This window comes from Mesitornis unicolor, unplaced genomic scaffold (assembly GCF_000695765.1).
Source record: "Mesitornis unicolor isolate BGI_N332 unplaced genomic scaffold, ASM69576v1 scaffold4486, whole genome shotgun sequence".
Classification (NCBI taxonomy): Eukaryota; Metazoa; Chordata; class Aves; order Mesitornithiformes; family Mesitornithidae; genus Mesitornis; species Mesitornis unicolor.
The window spans coordinates 102,830-123,836 of NW_010188740.1; the positions used below are offsets into that span (position 1 = coordinate 102,830).

The 21,007-nt window shown below is 39.6% G+C and overlaps 1 protein-coding gene across 1 annotated transcript in view; it reads left to right on the forward strand.

Annotated features, from left to right (window-relative positions):
* Nucleotides 1-19,470, forward strand: part of TG (thyroglobulin) — a gene marked incomplete at its 3' end in the record, with an annotated part of 60,696 nt that extends 41,226 nt beyond the window's left edge. The window contains exons 22-34 of the mRNA XM_010185816.1: nt 844-1,014; nt 4,818-4,940; nt 7,350-7,465; nt 8,098-8,206; nt 8,872-9,069; nt 10,718-10,885; nt 11,443-11,508; nt 12,215-12,322; nt 14,409-14,546; nt 15,636-15,812; nt 16,734-16,845; nt 17,406-17,485; nt 19,327-19,470. Of these exons, the coding sequence (XP_010184118.1) occupies nt 844-1,014; nt 4,818-4,940; nt 7,350-7,465; nt 8,098-8,206; nt 8,872-9,069; nt 10,718-10,885; nt 11,443-11,508; nt 12,215-12,322; nt 14,409-14,546; nt 15,636-15,812; nt 16,734-16,845; nt 17,406-17,485; nt 19,327-19,470 (1,710 nt within the window). The remainder of the gene's footprint in view (nt 1-843; nt 1,015-4,817; nt 4,941-7,349; nt 7,466-8,097; nt 8,207-8,871; nt 9,070-10,717; nt 10,886-11,442; nt 11,509-12,214; nt 12,323-14,408; nt 14,547-15,635; nt 15,813-16,733; nt 16,846-17,405; nt 17,486-19,326) is intronic.
* Between the last annotated feature and the right edge of the window lie 1,537 nt (nt 19,471-21,007).

Consider the following 21,007-nt stretch of genomic DNA (forward strand, 5'->3'; position numbering starts at 1 on the left):
GGTGGTTGATCTGTCAGGCTTAGTCCACCTGGGATTCTCTGCTGCTGCCTTTTGATGTTGATCAAATTTCCAGATTTCTTTCTCTGTGGAGCCCAGATACCTGATTTCAAAAGACTTCTAAATCATTAAAAATGTTAAGTAGTTGGGAAAATGCTGATAATTAAAATCAAAGCTCTTCATTCTTTATGAATGCAGTGTGAAGAGTTTTTCTTTCTCACTGAAAGGGAGAAATAAAAAAAGGTTGGGGCATGTAGCAACTAACAAGTTGTTCTGATGGCTCTTGTGCTGTGGTTCATAACTTTTTATGGATCCAATGCAGCAGGCACTGAACAAACCTGTATGAAAATACAGTTCCTTCTCTATATTTGTTTGCTTTACAGTACTTAGGATAGATGAGATCTGATCCATGACAGAGAATCCTGAAAATGTTTGGAATATGAATTACAGTAACAACAAAGCAGTGAGACTACCGTTTTCAGAGCACTGAAACACCATACAAATTATAGATTAATTTTCAGTGAAATCTCTGCTGTACTTAGAGCACTTGTGTCCTGCTGCATTGACAGGACCAGCAGCAATGGGCACAAACTGAGATTCCTTCTTAGCATGAGGAAACAGTTTTTTACTGTGCGGGTGACTGAGCACTGGCACAGGTTGGCCAGGGAGGTCGTGGAGTCTCCAGCCTTGGAGATGTCCAATAGGCATCTGGACATGGCTCTAGGTGACCCTGCTTGAGCAGCAGGGATTGAACCAGATGCACTCCAAATGTCCCTTCCAACCAGAACCATTCAGTGACAGAATTATCAAAGTACCTCTTTTTCCTTTCTTGTTTACTTGTACCAGGTATCACGTACTGTCAAAGCGGTGAGCAGGGTCTGCAGTGTGATGAAGATGGTCAGTATAGGCCTTCCCAGCAAGACCCTGACACTGAGAAATCCTTCTGCATCGATAGATTGGGAGCAGCCCTGGACTGGACTGAAACAGACGATCTCCTTACAGACTACCAGTGCCTAGGTAAGTGTCCGATGAATATTTTGGACTTTTTAACCTTGCATTAGTGAAACCTCCTTATGAAAAGGCTCATTGCTCCACAGCTGGCTTGCCGGTTTATGGGAATTCACTTCCCCATAGTTGTAGCCTCTGCCTTAAGCCACATTGCTCCTTAGTTTTGTGTCTCTTGACTACATTGGGAAAGTAATTTCCTGTGAAGAGGAGAGGGAAGCGGGTTTCTTGCACTCTCAGATGGCTGACAGCTTTCAGTGTATGCTAGTCTCCTCCTCTCTGCTTGGAAACTCAAAAGAATAATGAGATAGCTCATGGGAAAGAAGCAGAATGATGAATTTCCTTGTAAAATTATCACTCTTCAGTGTTCTCACATGAAATAGACTGTGCTTGACAATGATCTCACAGCCACGGCATAACATCACCCTTGGCTGCTGCTGAAACTGTGGTATCTGACTTGGTGAACATACCCTTGCAAGCTGGGGGAATTTACTTCTGCTTCTTGCTTCCTAACTTTCTGTTATGAAATGCCAGTTCTCAAGGATGAATAATTTGGAAAACAAAAATAACAATGACTTTTCTAGAAATTGTTTAATTGTATTTACTGATTTAATACATCAATACTTATCTTCTGGGGAAGCCCGTGGAGTAGTGGGATTTGGCTTCAAACTGAAATAAAATAGATAGGTAGAGGATCATCTTTTAAAAGGCCAAGGAAGAGTGATACAAAATAAGAGTGATTAAAAAATCAGAGTTTCAGCAAGCCGGGTGTGATGCACGTAAGCACATATGTGAGTCTGCTTCAGAGATGCTACTGAAGCATCACAGAAATCACCCATCAGACAGTGCCCAAACCACCTGCAGTAAGGTCTAATTACACTTCTCGGCCCCAGAACTTTTGCCTTTTCCAAAAATAGTTTTCCAGCAGCTTTTCTTACTCATCATATGATTGGTATCGCATTTAATGGAATATTCAGTTTAGAAACTGATGTCAGCGTATGCTCCAAATTAGACAGTGTCTTATGATAAGTGCGATCAGTGGAAGGAGTGTGAAAGGAAAGTCCTTGGTTGTGAAGAGGTTGAAAAACGATCTTCATTTAAAAGTGTACTCTGGACACACTCAGAGTCTGACCATAGTTGTGAACATGAGGTGTAGCCTCTGTTGCTCTCAGTTATGGGGTAATTGGGATGATTCTTTTATCAGAGGACTCATAGCAGGTTAAATCTCCTGTTACTTACTTATTATGAGCTCTCCTACATGAGCATTTCTGACTGTCCAGGATGAAGCAGTTGTAAATATCTATGCTTATTTTTGTGGATCGTACTAGAAGATTTCACTAAAATTATGTATTCATAAGTATTGACAATTAAGGGTTTAAAAAAACAACAAACAGTAGAGAAGTCTGGTTGTGGCTTTTTTAAAAATAATTTACAGGCTAATTTAATTTCATTTTTGTCTTTTAAAGATCATGCTGTGTTTCCAGAAAGCACTATATGAAGTGAAACTAATTATATCTATTTTTATTTTTTCCCCTGCCCCTTTTATTTCCCTTAACTGAATTCAGCATGCAGCAAGGCAGCAGAGTCTGAAGGCTGACCTTGCTTTGTCAGGAGGCTGGCAATTGGGCAGGGTCAATAAAGAACTCTTTGTTTTTTGAGGCTGCAGTGGGAGTAAGAATTTCCTTGTATGAATGCAGAGTAATTAGCTGTAACAACGCATGGTTATTCTTATTGTTCTCTCTGCTGTTGTATTTTAAGCCATGTTTAACATTTACTCCTACAGGGGTAGGATCTAGAGCTTTACTCCAGTAACATGTGAGATGAAGGAGCATTTCTGCTACTCATTAAGCCTGTGAAATGGCTGCATATTTATATTTCTGTTGAGAAGAGAGAAATGTGAACTAAGAGATCATGGAAACGGGAGCTGGTAGAATATTTTTCATTCTATTTTTTTTTAATGAAGTAGCTTTATGAATGCCTTTTTCCTCCTTAATTTATATTAAAAAAAGAAAATTCAAGAATTTTAAAAAGGCATCTTTTCTGTTGGTTTTACAATGTTTTCAGTTTAATGTTTCATTAAACATTCTTTCTCTTCTCTACTTTTCTCTCATATTATTGCAGAGAAAATAGAGGAATGGAATGACACCAGAATTAGGTGAACCCCCCCCCCCCGAAAAACAAACAAACAAACAAAAATAGAAGGAAACAAAAGTATTTAAAAATGTCTGGTTTTATTTTCAATTTCGCGTTAAAAATGAGGGCAGCAAACAGTTGCAAGCAACATAAAAACACTGCTTCTTTTCAGTTTTATGTGCATGAATTCTGTTTTTAGCCAGACATCACTGCAAGTTGCAGTTGCAGAAGAAGTTTGGTTTAGTGCAGAATTAAGCTAATGCTTATATTTTGGTGTCTTGTACTTCTAGGAAGGAAAAAACCATCCACTTCTGTTTACACCATCATTCACCCCTCTCCCTGGCCAAACCAAAGTGCAAGGATTTTTTTGTGTTAAGCGTTTGGCTGGCCCTCATGTTTTTTCTGAGCAGAAATGACGATTTTATCAAAAGCACCTGCTGACTCAGCCCTGACAACAGTGGACATTTGCTTCTGATTTAGTCCTGACTGTTTTACTGTGAGAGTACAAATGATTGTTTTAAGAACTTATCCCTGACTTTTATTTTGTGGTTTATCCAGACATTTCAGGGACAGAGGCCTGGGATCCTCCATGCCCATGGACACAGGGGAGAGAAGGGCCGTGCGTCCAGCTCCTGCACATGCAGACATCTCCCATGGGCTGAGATCAGACCTGGACTCCTGCTTCTTTTTTAGGTCTAGACCTGGCACTGGCTGCGATGAGCCAGAGATTTGCATTCATTTGGGGCATTTAGAAGACAAATCTGGTCAATACAGGGGTGATGCCAAGTCACCATGTTCTTCTCTTCTCCTTAATATGCTGTCTTCACTGGAAGACATTAGTATATCAGCTGGTGGACACACTGGACCAAAAACCCTTTGTAATTCAGGTAGTAGCAACCTGAGCTGTGGTGATGGTGCCACAGTTTGTCCTTTCACCAAACTATAATCTTCAGGGCACAGACTAGGCCAAATCTTCTGGACCTTATATTAAATTCCTTGCCTCATTTGGTGATCTTTGGGTTTTGCATGTCTAGACCCCGTGAGCTTTTCGCAGCTCATGAACAGTGCTGCTTGTCAGACATCCTCACACTCAGGTGCAGTGGGTTCAATTCAGAGAAAGAAGATAAAAGAGTTTGGCACAGAAAGTGGCAGCCTGGACTTAAAGGCTGAATGAAGGAGTCCAAAAGGAGCATGTAGGACACTTGGATAGACCCCTGAGCCTGAAGTCAGTGGAGATCAGGCTGTTGTGCTGCTTTAAACACATGATAAGGCTCCTACATTTCCTTTCTAACCATGTTGGAGCTGGTTCAGTGGCTGCTTTGCAGAAAGTTCATTCCCTCGTTGACTCAATTGTTGGTTCTGTGCCATGGACAAGTAATGGGAGATGCCCAGTCTGCTGCTGGAAGAGAAGTTGCACTGGAATACAAACTCCCAGCCCACACCTGGCTGGCTGTTTTCAAAAGATCTTGTGTCATTTAGGGGTGTTTTGCAGAATAGAAATTATATCCTCAGTCCAGATGTCTCCTGTATTATCTGTGGAATTATGGTACATGATTTAATGAGCAAACCTTTTTCCATACAGAATTTGTGAATTGTTATTTCTACCTAAAGTCTCTTTGTCTCTCTGCAGCATGGGAACTGATAATAGTACCTGGTTTGTTTGTTTGTTTGTGTGTTTTTAGTTCTTAGAAAATTTGAGAGAGTTCCCACCTCCAGACTGATTTATGGGTCAGAAGAAGCTCAAATACTTCAGTCTCAGTCATCTGGGGGAGACCTGCAAAGTACAGCTTTTCAGTGTATTTCAGGTAAGGCAAACTTAGAAAATCTGTAGAGACAGCACTAATCATCATGGAAAAGAATAATCTTTTCTTATGATGAGCTTACAGTTAAGTTCATAGGTGAATTATGTTTTGCCATTCAGCACCAACTCACTGCAAGATATTTACAACTTTTGGTGACCTTGGTTGAAGGAAGAGATTAGTCTTTCTTTCAGAAAGAAGTCTTCTGACTCTTATGTACCATGTTAGACAAGTCATCTGACTTTAAAGCCAGTTGGTGTAGTTTGCAATATGGTTGAAAGCTGAGATTCAGACCAGGAAACATCCATCAGACTTTTCAGATATGCAGACAAAAGAAGGATTAAGTATTCAGGACATGTGAAAACCAAGCTCTCACCTCTTCCGAAATTACCTGTTTGGCACATCAGAGGAATAATTATCCTTGCTTACATCAGAATGGTATTATAAGGAGATATCCCTCTGTTGAACCTTACAGAGTTATATACTGTATTTCATCGGAATACATCATCTTTGCTGGTTTATATTGATTTAAAGTCATCTAAACCCAAGCGCAATTACTGCACTGCTTTCAGGGTGCTTTGAATCAATGCCTTGCCTTGCATCTCCTACAGCCCAGCAGAGAGGGACCTGAGAGTACTGGTTGACAATCAGCTGAACATGAGCCAGCAGCATGCCCAGGTGGCCCAGAAAACCAATGGCATCCTGGCCTGTATCAGGGATAGTGTGGCCGGCAGAACAAGGGTTGTAATTCTCCCTTTGTACTGAGCACTGATGAGGCCTCACCTTGAGTACTGTGTACAGTTCTGGGCCCCTCACTTCAAGAAGGATGTTGAAGTGCTGGAGCAGATCCACAAGAGAGCAATGAGGCTGGTGAAGGGACTAGAGGGAAGGGCATATAATGAGAGGCTAAGGGAGTTGGGGTTGTTTAGCCTGGAGAAGAGGAGGCTCCGGTGGGACCTTATCACTCTCTGCCACTACCTGAAGGGAGGCTGTAGTCAGGTGGGGGTCAGGCTCTTCTGCCAGGCAACTGGTAACAAGATGAGAGGGCATAATCTGAAGCTGTGCAAGGGGAGGTTCAGGCTGGATGTTAGAAAGCACTTTTTCATAGAGAGGGTGATCAGGCATTGGAATGGACTGGCCAGAGAGGTGGTGGAGTCACCATCCCTGGAGGTGTTTAAGGAAAGGCCGGATGTGGCACTTAGTGCCATGGTATAGTGAATGTAGTAGTGTTAGGTCATAGGCTGGACTTGATGATCTCAGAGGTCTTTTCCAGCCTCAATAATTCTGTGATTCTGTGAATAGAGGCAGAGCAGTTATGTTCAAAATTAAGAAAACCTGGCAGTAATAACACAGGTGGCCTGTTTTGTAGGCCAGACACCACTGACATCAGACAAAGTCAGTGGCTTTGTGTCACACACCCTGGTGTGGTGTGGTGGAAGCAGTCATCTCATGCTGTGAGATGAATCTGTGAAGCCATATATGTGTTACATTAGGATTATTTTCTTGCACTGCATAATCCCCTAGCTGTACACTGCAAGGTTGCTTGCACCTTCCTCTGAAACTGGAGACCTTCAAAACAAAGCGCTGAGCTGAGAGGACTGTGGGGATGAATTTAGGGAGGAAAAGATGCCCCTTTGACAAAAGATACAAGTGCACAGAGCCTGTATTTTCATGATAAGTTGCATCCCTGTCAAATGGCAACACTATTACAAAATATTACTGTTGAGATGCTCACTGAAGAATAAGGGTTAACCCTTCTCTCTCTGCTTCCCAACAAAGTCAAACAGCTTAGCTTACCTTTCTGATGATGCCCTGTTCTAAGCTGGTAGGTTTTATGCTACATTGTTTGGAAACATTGAACCACTTTGCACATCACATCTGCCTGATACATGGCAAACAAGTTGTGACAAATGTTGGAGTGATGGGAAGGAGAGAAACATAAAATAATTTAATTATGCTGCCTGCCTGTGCAGCAATCACCTGGGCAGTGTCAAGGAGCAAGTAGCCATCCCCCTCCAGATTTAGGGGTGGTAGAAGATCCTTCAACCCTTACACGCGCACCACTAACTTGCTCCTACAGCTTCTCTCCTAGAACAGGAGGTGAAATTTTGCCTCAGGCAAAATTATCCAGCAGTCATTAAATATTTGTCTGCCTGGTTAGACCTTATTCAGCTGTTTGTATCAAAAGGTGATGAATGTCCAAGCAACTTTTTGCATTAATTTAAGTTAATTTAAAAACCTAACCCTCTACTAAAATAGTTGAATGCTAAAGTTTGTGTGGCTGATGAAATTCATGTGTTTGCAGTCAGATAGAGATATTAAAAACTAGGTAAATGGCTGTAAACAGTGGAATTTATAGCAGAAGTTTTGCAAATGAAATGCTAGGAAACCTATGGTTGCTTTTCTGGTTTTCAGGCTGTGAGATGGAAGAAGCATGTGGTTTTGCCACTGTAACTCCTGCTGGTGCTGAAGTTCTGTGTGAATTATACAGTGCTGCTGAAGTCAACTTCAACTGCACCACCTCTGGATTGGTAAAAATTATCATATTTAAAAATATGTGTCTATCATAATACTGTAGGTTCAATATAAGTAGAAGGCATCACAGAAGAAAGGCAGGCTGTTACCTGACCCCTTGGACATTGCTCTTTGCTATGGCAGTAATAAATTCTTGCAGGTTGGTGAAGAAGCTACACCCAAATGTTCCCAAAACTGACACCGGAGTGCCTCAGTGTTTGGTTGAAATATCTCGCAGCACTTTTGTTCTTAAAACATGCTGAACTCCCACACTCTGAAAATCAGGTTAACTTGAAAGGGGAGTTCATCTGGATAGTCCCAACTAGAAGTATCCAAGTCAGTAATCAGGTCACTTGAAACAGTCGTCATTTCCTCAGTCCCTGCCTCTTGCCCAGGGTTTGAGTTGTGTGCTCTTAAGTGCTGTACCAGTTTCCTAATCGCTACTTTTAAACACAGCAATGTGGCCTTGAAGAGTCAAGATCTCAGTTTGATAGAACAAAAAATGTCCACACTGGGCCACAGAGAGCTGTGGTGGTTATAAACCGTGAGTGCTAATTCCTCCCTCTGAGTTTCTGAATAAGGAAAATGTGTTTTAGATGAGGAAGTCAATTAGGCTGTATTTAGTGTGCATGACTCTCTTCTGTCTCAGGTGCAAGGTGCTTTGGGGAACCCCGCTGCCACTGGTGTCAGTCGTCTCAGCTGCCTGCTTCATGTCAGGAACCCAGCGGGAGATGCAGGGATGGTCTATTTGAAGAGAGGTACCAGACGCAAATCGCTTATCTAATGCTGTGCTTGGTCTTGTAGTTACTTCTATATAGGAACATGACTAAACGTGGTGGAGCATCTTTGTTCAAGAACACATAATACATTTCAGAGCTTGACATTTAGCAATATTGCAGAAACCTCACCAAATCTTCCCTTCATGACTCGTTCCCTAGAAATCAGGAATTAGCTTTTGTAAGCCATTTTGATTGCTTTCTCCAGCAGAATTGTGTCCTCTTTCATATGTGGCTAGTCAGCAGAAGCCCTAATTGCAGATGCAGCTATGTTGGCCAAATTACACATTTTACTTTATTTTAACCAGACAAGCTTGTTTCATTTATACCTTGGAGCTGTTAATAATAGTGCTTGAAAGTGAATATTACCAACCTTACTGTCTACATAGGTTTAGGAGCCCTTTGCTGGTATAGTGAGCTGTTTTTCTTATCCTGGCAATACATTCTGACCAACTACCTAAGTATAATCACACCAAACCACTTGGTGATCTTATCTTGCATTTGTAACTCAAAGTCCAGAGAAGGATTTTTAAGGCTGAGTTTTTAACTATAAAACTTCCAACCAGCTCCAGTCTGCAGCCAATCAAAAAGCATCCTGTCTCCTCCTGGGCTCTTCTGAACATTTCTTTTCTGTTCTATCTACCCAGGACAAGAATTCAACTCATCTGGACACAAGAACTTTGAAAGGACCAGTTTTCAGAACGTGATTTCTGGTGTGTATCGCTCCATGGTGCTCTCAGCAGCTGGTGCATCTCTGACTGACACTCAGCTCTTCTGTCGTCAGGCTTGCAGCATGGACTCTTGCTGTGACGGCTTCATCTTGAGTCAGATTGCACTTGATGGAGGTATTGTCTAACTGCAAAATAAAAGGTTCTGCAGTAGAAAACCAATGCTAACTGGGTAGAACTCATTTTTGGATACAATACACCTGCCTCCACAGCATACCAGAGTGACAGCAGCCTGCCTCTACATCACTGACATATTTTGGTGTAGGTAGAATTTGAGTAATGCCCAAGACTGGTCCTTGAGCAGTAGAGATAAAGACCCGAGGTGGCAAGCTGCTCTTGGAGAGAAATTAATATTTTGAAAGGATAATTCTTTTGACCTGCTTTAGACATCCCCGATGGGATAAATCTGATGGGATACATTTAGTAGCCATGGTGGTGTTATGTTGCCGGTTGGACTCGATGATCTTAGAGGTCTCTTCCAACCTTAATGATTCTGTGGTTCTGTGAAATTATTCTGAAACAACCTCTCTCCTTATGTAATGGAGCTTGATTGCCAGAAGTTGGTGTCTTTCAGCTGGTGGGGAAAATAAGATGGTGCCTCTAGAGTGCTTTTAGTGAAATGGAAACTAGCTCCCTTTTTGGAGCAGGGAAAACAGATGGTAGATAAGGCATTATGTTATGTTATTGCATGCAGGAGTGCTATATTCTCCTAAGTCTGGGTGTCTAACTAGGAAAGCAAGTGGGAGTGGGATGGACAGAGTCTGGCAGATGTGTGACCTAGGCTGAGATTTCTGACAGCAAATTTAAGAACTTAATGTCAGTCCCTGCTTTTTGTAGTTTCTGTTCAAGCACACATAAGATCAACTCTTCCATTGGAGGTGCATTTCCTATAGGAAACATTAAGTTTTAATTGAAATGTCTCAGACTTTTAAAGAAGGGCTCTTTCAAATCCAGGCATGTGCTACTGGCTGCAGTGTGGCAACTATTTCTCCAGTTTTGAATGGAAAGTGATCCTGGATTTGAGAAAGCTTTCTCTGTACTAGTTGTCAAGCAAATGCTTCCAGGAAATTATTTCCTGTTTTGGCATCTCATATTTTTTGCATTGCATATTCTCCATATATTTACCGTCAAATTTTTGGGTTCCCCATAATTGTGTAGCTTAGAAGGGGCTGTAGAGAAGGTGAATGTTGTAGAGTTCACCGTTTAGTTGGAGTGATGTACTTGGATCAATAATACAGGTAAATGCATTACTTGGAAAAGCATTTTGCTAAGAAAAAGAAAAAAAAGGTGCAACATATTCAATATCTCATATACCCAGAAAACAGAAATACCTGAGCTGTGACAGCAAGTACGGAGCAAGAGCTGAGTATTGTCTGGATGGTATGGTAACAGACTGTCACCAGAAATCTGACCTTAAGCTTGCTGGTCCCCTGCCTCATGCTGTGATGCTGGGGGAGACTCAGGCCTGGGCTGACTGAAATCAGGCACCAATCCAGGAAACCATAAGGTGATAATAGTATGTGCTTGAAATCTCTGAAAAGCAGGCTACAAATGTTTGTTTTAGGTAGGAATAGCTAACCTTAGTATTCCAATTTGAACATATGACTCTGATTTTCTTTTTTAGGGGTAGGAGTGTTAAAGAGTATCTATCTCAGTGACACAGGTTCAATTGGCATTTAGAGAAAGACTTGGGGTGCTTGGGTGAAAAACTCTGTAAGTGCAAGCATTATTGGGGTGATGAAACTCTCTCTTTGCCTGAACCTAGGTACCATTTTGTGTAGTTTGATGAGCTACCCAGATGTGCTGATCTGCAATGCAAATGCGTGGAGTCCGAAACCAATGTCTGCCATGGATGGAATATGTAAAGGTGTGAGCTATGACGAAAAAGAGAAGAAGTTTTCCTTCACCCTGGGAGGACAAGTGTTCAGTGGAAGTATGTTAATGAATTATCTCAATTTACATTACTTTTCTGTAATTCCTCTGACTCTTCCTTTTCCACCAGCCTGCTCCTGTACTTCAGTGCTTTTTCCTCAAGTAAATCCATATGTGTGCAATCACAGGAGATTAAGAACTCCCTAATTGGATGCATTGTTAGATAGGTAGACCTCTCACAATTTACTGTGTGAACACTAATGAAAGTCATGAATATGTTAGTTTTAGTATGTTACCCTGTAATACTTTCAATGTTTAATTTAGGCAGATTCAAGCCAAAAATCTGAAAAAAAGATAAACTCTAGGACAAATGCAAAAAGATAGATGTTCAGAGCTGTACCAAGAAAAAAACCCAACAAACAACAATGATGGAAAATAGAGTAAAGCCTTGGTACCCTGGGCCCAGACTAGCACCAGAACACCTGGTGCCTTCTTCCTTAGGGACTTGTAAATAAGGTGGTGCAGAGTCTAGTAATGTGTTTTTAATTCGGTTTCTGAGCATTTCAATACTACTGTTTAATTTGAGCAGCTGTTCTAAAAAACTTTCTTCTTTATTAGCTTCTCAGTTGGCAGAAGAGGCAGAGAGAAATTTTACTACTGTTCAGCAAGTTTATCTGTGGAAAGGTGAGTTATCTCACAGAAATTGTTATAAAAGCTCATGATGAATTGTAGGCAGTGGCAGCTGTGTGTTCAATAATGGAAGTGTCATTCTCACTTCATTTTACACTGTCCAAATTGAGACACCACTCCGAAAGTCTTTTCTGGCAGGGGTGGAAGTAATCTGGAGTAACTCTGCTACTGTCAGTTTAATGAAGTTTGGGTAAATCCTTGTGTCTGAGAATATGCTATATAACTTTTAATACTTGTGAAAAATGGTATCATGGAGACACTTGTCTTTTTTCCATCAGTGCCCAGGTACCATAATTATTTGGCACATTATGCATAAAAGGATGGGATGCTTTTATTACCATCACAACTATGTGTTGTTTTTGTGATTTTACTTTCTGAACACCACAACTTACATAGCAGGACCTGCATAAATGATTTGTGATACTGCTTTATAAATGCACACAGCCTCCAGAGCAGTGATGCTGAATGCGTAGTGATTGTGGGTATGGGGTTTGCTTTTATCCTCCAAACAGCATGGTTCAGTTTAGGTTTTTCACAGTTACATGTAGATGATTTTACTCATTTTTGATTTGCCAGTTGGTGGAACTACCTAAGGAGTTTTCCTAAATATTTGCTAAATGTAGGAAACTAAGGATGATCTTGTCTTGTGGAAGAAAGATAAAGGGAATGTATGTGCTCTTTAATTCCTGTTGCGTTCCAGGCTCCGATATGGTCACCCGGCCTAGATCCTCAGAGTGTGATGCTACTGCTTTGAAGACTGAGAATGATCTAACGTTATCAGGTATTATAGTAAGTGTGGACAAAGGAGGTAGTGAAAGATAGCAGAGGGGGGGTACAGAATTTAACCAGAAAATATCATACATTGCCATATATGTGTAGTAATAATTTAGGTACTGTGAAGTCCTGAGGATTTCTCTTAGGCAGGGAACATGATAAAGATTTTGAGAAAGGTATTAAAAATGTGAGCCTTCGGGAAGACCTTCCCGTCTTTCTGGTTTTTTCCTTTCCAGGCCAGGCTGGAAATGAAAGTGTTAAAATGTTCTTTGAGTGTTTGTTCTTTCAGACTTACTGAACTGTAAAGACCCAGGAAATATTATGTGGCTTAGGAAAGATTTTGCATAAATTCAGGAATCAAATCCTCAACCTGGGTGCCTAGACATATTTACTGTTACTGATAATATGACTGTAAATATGGTACTTAGAGGAACTCAGGATGAAGCTGCGATCACAAGTTTCTTCCATGTAGGATGAAAGTGAGAGACCTGTGAAGTTCCTTAGCTCCTATGTCATTCCAGGGTCTGCTCTGCATTATGCTAAGTCATTTATATGTTCAAAATAATTTGTGTTAAATTACTAGATTTCAATTGGGCCTTCAGCACCATAATCCTAAGAGAAATAAAGCAGTGGAGCCTGTTGGGAGCACTTAGGTTCATTTTTAATGAACTGTTACCTTTGCTGAGGTGCCTTGGTGCATACCTGAGCGTGTGATTTAATACATATAAAATCCTACCGTGAAGTGAATTGCTGATTTTGTCTATCTAATTTGAATGGAAGATGAACTAAAATGCCAATCTAGGTAGTGACACTCCTATATATATAGTCATATCTTAAAGTCTAGACTTAAAAATGAGAAAAAACCTACACTGAATACATGGGGTGAAATTCTTTGGCTGTTACTTGCCAAGGCATGAGTGCAGCCCCCAGGGTTCTCCATTTACTTTGCTGTGGCTGATGATATCATTAAAACCAGAAGTTATGCAAGGAATGCAGGGAATGCAGCTTCTTCCTCCATCCCTTCATCTTACTCATGAAAACACTGTTTCGAGAGAAACCGAAGGTTGAATTTAAGTCTTGAGAGGTAACAAGACTTATAAGTCACCTTTGTAAAAAAATTATGGCTGCATCTGGGAAAATGTCTACAGAGCTTTTATTATTTGGTGATCATCATTTAAGCACATAGTAACATATATTTTCTATTTTCTGATAGAAAATTCAAAGCTATTGTGCACTCTCAGCATGTCAGTAGGTACTTCAGCATTTTGCCTGCAGTCATCAGCATGTCTTTCCTATTTTCATTTTTGTCTGGCTGTTGCATGTAAGATTAAATAACAGAATCTCTCATAATATTGTGGTAACTGGGGATGAGGTCTGCTGATGGTATTTGATAAATAAAAAGGTGTTTATAAAGAGATTCATAAAAGATCAGTGAAGAGTGTCCATTTCTGTCAGTATTGTACTTGGAACCTTATTTAAAGGGATTAATTTGAAAGCAGTCTGAAAATGCTGTGATTATTTCAGAGGGAGTTCTTGAGATATAAATCATTGCATACACGTCTAAAGATCACAGGCAGGTGACAGACAGGAATTATTTAATGTGGTCTGAGGGAGCATAAACTAGGAGAAATAAGGTTAAATGTCTGAAATAGGTATTAAGCTTCTTAAGAAAACTTTTAACATTGAGGAGTATAAAAGCTCCCCAAGGGAATACAAGGAAACTGCTGTGTTTTGGATTAATAAAACTAGATTGATTAAGGCATCATAAACATGCTCTGGGGCATTATACTTCACTTTTAGGATGGTTTTTTGCATGACAGAGAGAACCTTTGTATTTCTAGGAGCTGTGATTTTCATTTAGGTTTTGGGTGGTGGAAATAATCTGACTGTGCAGTGTAGCTCGGTGAGGAGGCATTGCCTGCACAAGCAGCAATAACTGTGTGTGGACAACTGTTATTAAAAGCAGCCTTTGGTGTATGTCAGCCCTACAAAATGGTTGCAGCTGTTTTACTGTGAAAGGCAGAATTTTATATGTAAATAAATTTAATTTATTCCAGCTCACAGTTAAGTTTTTGTGGGTTTGAGCAGTTTGTTTGTTTGTTTATTTGTTTGAATCTCAGGTTCCACAAAGGATCTTTTCTACCTAATGGACAATAGCCAGATACAGAGTGACCAGAACTATTCTCTCCCTTACCAGCAGTATTGGATCTTCAGGCAAAAGTACTCAGCAGAGGAAGCTGTGCTTTGGTGTCTCACACGTAAGACATCTTGGAGGCTGTTGTTCTGTAGAGAATAATAATTAATTGATATATTTTAATAGTAATTATAGTCATTATGAGTATAAACTCTGAATTCAGAGATTTTTTTGGGGAAAACTTTTAAATTTTTCAAGGAAGTTGCCAGTTGGACCACCTGTTTCTTCCTTACAACCTTGGTAAAAAGGTACACATCATTCATCGTCAGGGTATCCCTATTATGGGCAACAGAAGTAGAAGATACAGCTTAGGGAATACTCTGCTCTTCTTGAAATGTACCCCTCCAAATACATAGATGGCATAGTGGTAAAAGGAGAAGGTAAAATACAGCTATTTGGTGTTAATGATAGAGTAAATTTGGATGTGATAAGTGGAGAAGAGTTTTTAGCTCTGACTACCAGAAAAGCCAAGCCAAGAGTACTAAACCATGCACAAACATCACTGCCAAAGGTCAGCAGAGCAATGCATGTTTAAAATGAAGCAGTGGGGCATATATTTACAGAAGCCATTGCCACAGTGATTAGGTAATGAGATTGACAGCTTTGTTTCTTTTCTGAAGATGCATTATTACCCTGGGACAGATTTCAGTGCAGATTTCTACTAGCAAATGGCCTGAGCAGTTGATTCTAGAAAAGTTGTTTGCAGTTTTGTGTGATGAGTGAACGCTTCGGAAATATTTTTTTGCAAAAACTTTCTAAGACATTGCAGACTTTATTGTCCTTTTCATTCTTTAAAGACACCCACAACTGATGCAGAGTTCTTTTATGATTATAGAGTTTGTATGTCAAATTTGCTAAAAAGAAAATAAGAGAGATCTTTATGAATGACAGTGTTAGAGCGACACCAATACACTAGGCTAATTTCCAGTTAGCTGTGGTGTAGCTCCTTTTCTTTGCTCTCCAGGTAAGCCTACCCTTCAGTGTCACTAGAAACAGGATCTGACCGTGTTGCTTTTGCATTGTAATAGAATAATATTGACATTCTCACTTTATTTGCTAATGGATAGCTTTAAGTGTGCTGAAAGCATGAAGAGGAACAGAGAGGGGAAGAAACCCTCGTGTGTGTGTAACTCTTTCTGACTTTTCTTCTTAGGTTGTGCAGAAGAAGATGAGTTTTGTCGAATGGCAGATCTTCAAAACACTGCAGATAAATACTCTGTGTGTACCCTCTATCCAGAGGCACAGATTTGTGATGGCAGCATCGATGAAATGCCAGAAAGCTGTCGAACCGTGCTACCCTGGCCACCACAGACATTGTATCGTAAAATAGGCAAGTTGTGGAATTTGGATGTGTAATGTGTGCTCTAACTCTCATAATGCAAGCTTGTGTTTTGCCTCTTGGTTCTGAGATAAAAAGTCTGAATGCATGAATGAGTCCTGGGATGTGATGGAGCAAGGGAAGGTCAAGCTGTTCTGGTTATGGTTTTGCATTTTCAGTTCCAAATGGAAAGATATTAACCATGAGTTCCACTCTCCAGCTCAGTTATTCCCAATTCAGAGATGCCAAGAGTAGCTCAGGTAATTTGTATACCAGGTCTTAGATCTTTTTATAATGAGGGTAAAAAGGGAGTGACATTAGGAAGTCACCAGTCCTATTTTCAACCATTAAAATTTCCATGGTAGATAAGCAATGCAAAAATTGAAATTTGTTGAGTGTAGTATTTTATTTTAATTTTTTTTTTAGCAAATCCACAGTTATAAACATGTGGATTTTAACCTCTGCTCTTTGAAAAAGCCCTTTTTATATATTCATTATACAGGAATCTGTACTTTTGCTTTGAAAAATGTAGAGGCCTACTTAACGAAACTATTAAATTATGTCTTTTTGGAGAGCTCAGAGTAAAACGCAAGTTGACTTATGCATGAGTATACTGGACTTGTTCCCCAGTTTTTGACCCTGAGTAAGGAAAAATGTCAATACAGGTCTCAGAAACAGAAGCCCTGGGTTGCAAGTCTACCCTGGCTCTGTACTTTGCTAAGTTTTTAGAACCTTTGCTTGTTGGAGTTTTGTTCATCTTCAGGCTTAACCACCAAAAGTTTACTGTAATATTGTAAAAATTGCCTTTGATGGATCCAGACCATTGTAGCATAGAAACATAAATTTCCCTTTACCATGTGATTACTTGTCCAGTTTATGTAAATTACAAGGTTAAGCTGATTTTTCCAATTTTTCTTTTCTTTTACCTTCCAGTCACTCTAAAAGGTTCTGTGAAGAGCTTCTACACACGTGTGCCATTCCAGAAAGTAACTGAGATCTCAGTGAGGAATAAGACTGACATGAGCAGAAAAACCGTTTCAGATGGGTAGGACATGACTGTTCCTATGTTTTTACTGGAAGTTTAATCATGCGTGGAATATCAAGGCTCTGTTACGGAGATGAAGGGGATCAGATGTATTGATCCAAGAAAAGCATTATTTGAGAATATATAACAAAGAAAATAAAGCATGTGATTTAAAGTAAATTTATAATTGAATTATAAATAATAATATAAATAATTAGTAATTTGATATATGTGAATTATTACTTACACTGCTATTAAATTACTGGTTGGCAGTTAAATATTTTGGCAATAATACACCAAATTAATATAAGCTGATATTTTTAGGACAGATATCAAAATACTCCTGTAAATTATTAGATGTGTTCTGGTAGATGTATACTGGCAGAATGTAATTTCATCAACAAATGGAAAATGTGTGGAAGTGTCTATGCATTATGAAGAACCATGAAGTGGTCTTATTGTGAAAGACATTTCTACAGGTCCTCGGTGTCTCTCTCTTCTGCAATATCCTCTCTTTTCTTCTCCATGGCAGAGAGAGGTTGCTACTGATAAGAAAAGTAATGATGTTTTTCCTTTCCCAGCTTTTTTGAGTGTGAGCGTTGGTGTGATGCTGACCCCTGTTGCACAGGATTTGGCTTTTTTAATGAATCCCAGTTATCAGGTATTTTTAAACTATTTTTATTTTTTAAATAATTTTAATCTTCCTTCATTATTACAAACTTAATTATTCGTTTGCTGTGAAGAGTACTTTAAAAGCCCTTGCAGATCTTATGCCACTTTAGCAACTTTTTCAGTAATCATAACCATTTCTAGAAGTTCAGACCAGTGACATGCTCCACAGCTAGGAAATTATTAAGAAAAATTCAAGAGAATGGGTCCTTAAGAGGCTGCAGTACCAATAGCATGAAATTCAAACTGATAAAACTCCAGGGAGATGTTACTTCTCACTTATCAACTGATCTTCCAAAATGTTGGTCAACTTCTTTTTGTGATTTTTTTCTTTTGTTTTGTTTCATTTTTTAAAGCTGAAGGGACTTAAAAGCTTAAATATTACTGTAATTAAATTCACATTAAGCACATAATGTCCATGAATACTTTGGGAAAGCTTAGCCTTTTGGCTTTCTTGGATATCTGAACATCTCTGCTCCCAGATTTTAGTCTTCTACTTGAGCAAGATTGGTTAGGGGTAGAGATTGCCTATCTTCCCCTCAGTATTTTAGCTACTTAAGACATCTCAAGTAGAATTACTGTTAGTCTGAGGAAATCTGATCTTTAAAAATGCACATGACTTGAAAGCCATTAGAAAGTCAAACATATTTTTCTCACTTAAGATGCCTAACGTAAGGGGTGTTGTCACCCTACACTCCCTTTATAGTAGGGAGATATGTATTGACTCAACTATAGGGTCATTAAGAGCTTTGGTTGACTAAATCTTGTTTTGGAGATGCTTCCCTTTCTCTCCACCATCTGTAAAGGAAGTGCTCTGTTTAAAAGAAAGTCTTTAAAGCAGGTGTTTAAAATTGCATGGCATCCAGGTCAAAGTCAATGAAATAGTTTTTAATGTTTGATTCTAAATTCAGATTTGGGCTACTAAAATGACCAGCCTTGTTTTTGGAAGTGTCATGCGCTAATCAACCCTTCCTGAGATCAGGATGTGCTGGTTTAACAATTCATTTCAAAATTTGGAACACTTCATTAATATATATTTTTTAATTCCCTTTCTTGCTCATCAAACAAAATTTTCACTCAGTCAAAAATAAGCGGCTTGAAAAATTAATCCAATGTAGTTTAGATGGGAATTACTGCACAAATCAAAAATAGTTGACAGTTTTCATACCTTCATGTGACCACGTAAAATTTGAAGTCTTAACTGAATATGACTTTAAGTTTCTTTAAATAGTTCTAAAATAAATTAAGGATTTTAAACCACTGAACATGCAAAGCTGACACCTCTTTCTTTATCTGATTAATATTTATTATCTGTGACATTTCAGACCTGCAGTCTTGACATTCATATAGGCAAGAGAGATTTCAGTAGTGATTTTAACATGAGCTAGGATAAATCTTCAATGAAACTGCTAGATGTGTTTCAAACTCTCCATTTTTTTTCAAGTGCAGAAATATTTACACTAGGTCTTTGAAAGGCAGAATTTTTATCTTGAAGTAAGTAGGGGCTGTGTTTCAACATATATGCAGATTTTTAATTTCAAGGATTGCATTAACCAGAAAGAGCTGCTTTAACCAGAAGAGGTCGTGATCTTTGCTCAGTGGAAATACTCCTAGTGACCTTAGCGGGTTATAATATTGGTTACCCATTATCATTTTTCAACACTGTTTTCAACAACAGTAAAACTTGGACCATTTCAGGTATTTCCCTCCTTTGATTTCTAAGTCAGTGGAATTCCTTCTAACTCTCAGTGCAAACTGTGCTGAATTCACTCTCCTCAAAATACTATCTAGAAGAGGAAAATTTTCCTAATAATTTCTGTATTTCCCTGGCAGGTGGAAAGATTGTGTGCCTGACTCTGAACAGCCTGGGAATCCAGACATGTGCTGAGGGAACAAGAAGTGCCTGGCAAGTTTCAAATTGTAGCTCACCAGATGCTGAAGTCAGAATACACCCATTTGGCTGGTATCAAAAGCCTGGTAAGTGATGTAGGGCACCTGACCTTTCTGGCTGGTTTCTGCACATTGAGGCTTATTATTTAGGTTCAATGTATAGAAGCTTCAGCGTTCAGATGGAGGACCAATTTGTAAGGATCACAAATAGAAAAGGCAGAGAAGTATGTGCAAGAGACAGAAAGGTGCAGTTTAGTCTTCATTTTAACAGAAATGGAATAGAAATACCTCAAAGATGTATAATTTAATATCTTGACTTTTATAGGAGACTTGTAGCCAATGTCAGGATCCAAATAGTTTTTGTCGCACTGCACAGTCCTGGTCAGGATATTACTCTTTGTTTCTCACTGCTTGGCTTATGGTTTAACAGTGTGTGTGTATGCATAACTTCAAAAGGTTTGGTTTTGTTACAGAATTTAAAATTCAGTTTTGACTGTTCTCATAAAGAAAGGGCCAAGACCAAATTCCAAGGTAGCGCTGTATTCTTCAAGCAGTAAGAGGCTACCACGTGTTTAATCAGAAGAGAAGTTGTGAGAGGTTATTTCCTCAAGAGGAATCAAAACCACTCCTAGTTAAAGTGAATTTTCTTTTCGATTGCAAAACAAAGGCTCCTTTACTTTGTTGAAAAATTTCAATGGGTTTTTAATCTGTCACACTCCTTTTGAGTGTGTCTACTTCTGCTTTCTTAAGCTTTGATTTAACATAACTGAAACAATAAGAAAAACAAATGTGTGACTGACTGTGTCCCCTTTTATGGGAAGACAGCCTTTAATTGAGTCTACATGGGCAGAACCTTATTGAACTCCACTGAGAGCAGCAAGGCCCCACGGGGGCAGGTCTGGTGTTGTTGACAGAATCAGGCTAAAAAATGAGTAAGGAGTACTTTTTCCTGCTTTTAAACTTCCTCAGTTCTTGCAGGGTAGAGAAAGACTGATACATGAGAGGAGAGGGGTGGCATGAAGTGCCACTGGATATATCCTGTCCAGTGCATGTGATGTAAAGATTATTCAGTTAAAGTTGTGTAAAGCTAAATCAGGTATCTTGGAAATGCACCACATTTTACCGTGTTGGTAACTTTAAAGAAAAACCTCGTTCACACTGGAAGTGCCTGAAGTATGAACTTGATCCTGAGCTTTTCCAAGTCCTGTGCTGGTACTCTGACCACCAGACCATTTCCTCCTCAGGTGGGACAACCCTTGTTAAAGAAAAGACTCAGCATGGAGTTGAGGAGGCACTATGGAAGCTTATAGGGTTTCCCAGGTTCTCAATGTGAGCTTGGGGGAGAGGTGGGCTGAGGGTCCAGCTCTCAGAGGAAGGGAACAACAGGCCTGATGAAGTAGGCCATGGCAGGAACCTGTGAGCAGGCAGAGCTAAGAGACAACCAGGGTTAAGAATGAAGAATGGTAGAAAGGCGAAGTGAAGAGGAGACGGTGGAGGCATAGATACACTTCCACTTCCACTTCTTGGAACTGTTTTTCCTGTCATTGACAAAGAGCCAACTTAAAATAAAGGATGTTGCTTACTTCACACCCATCTCACCTCCATCCCTGGGAAGGTGATGGAA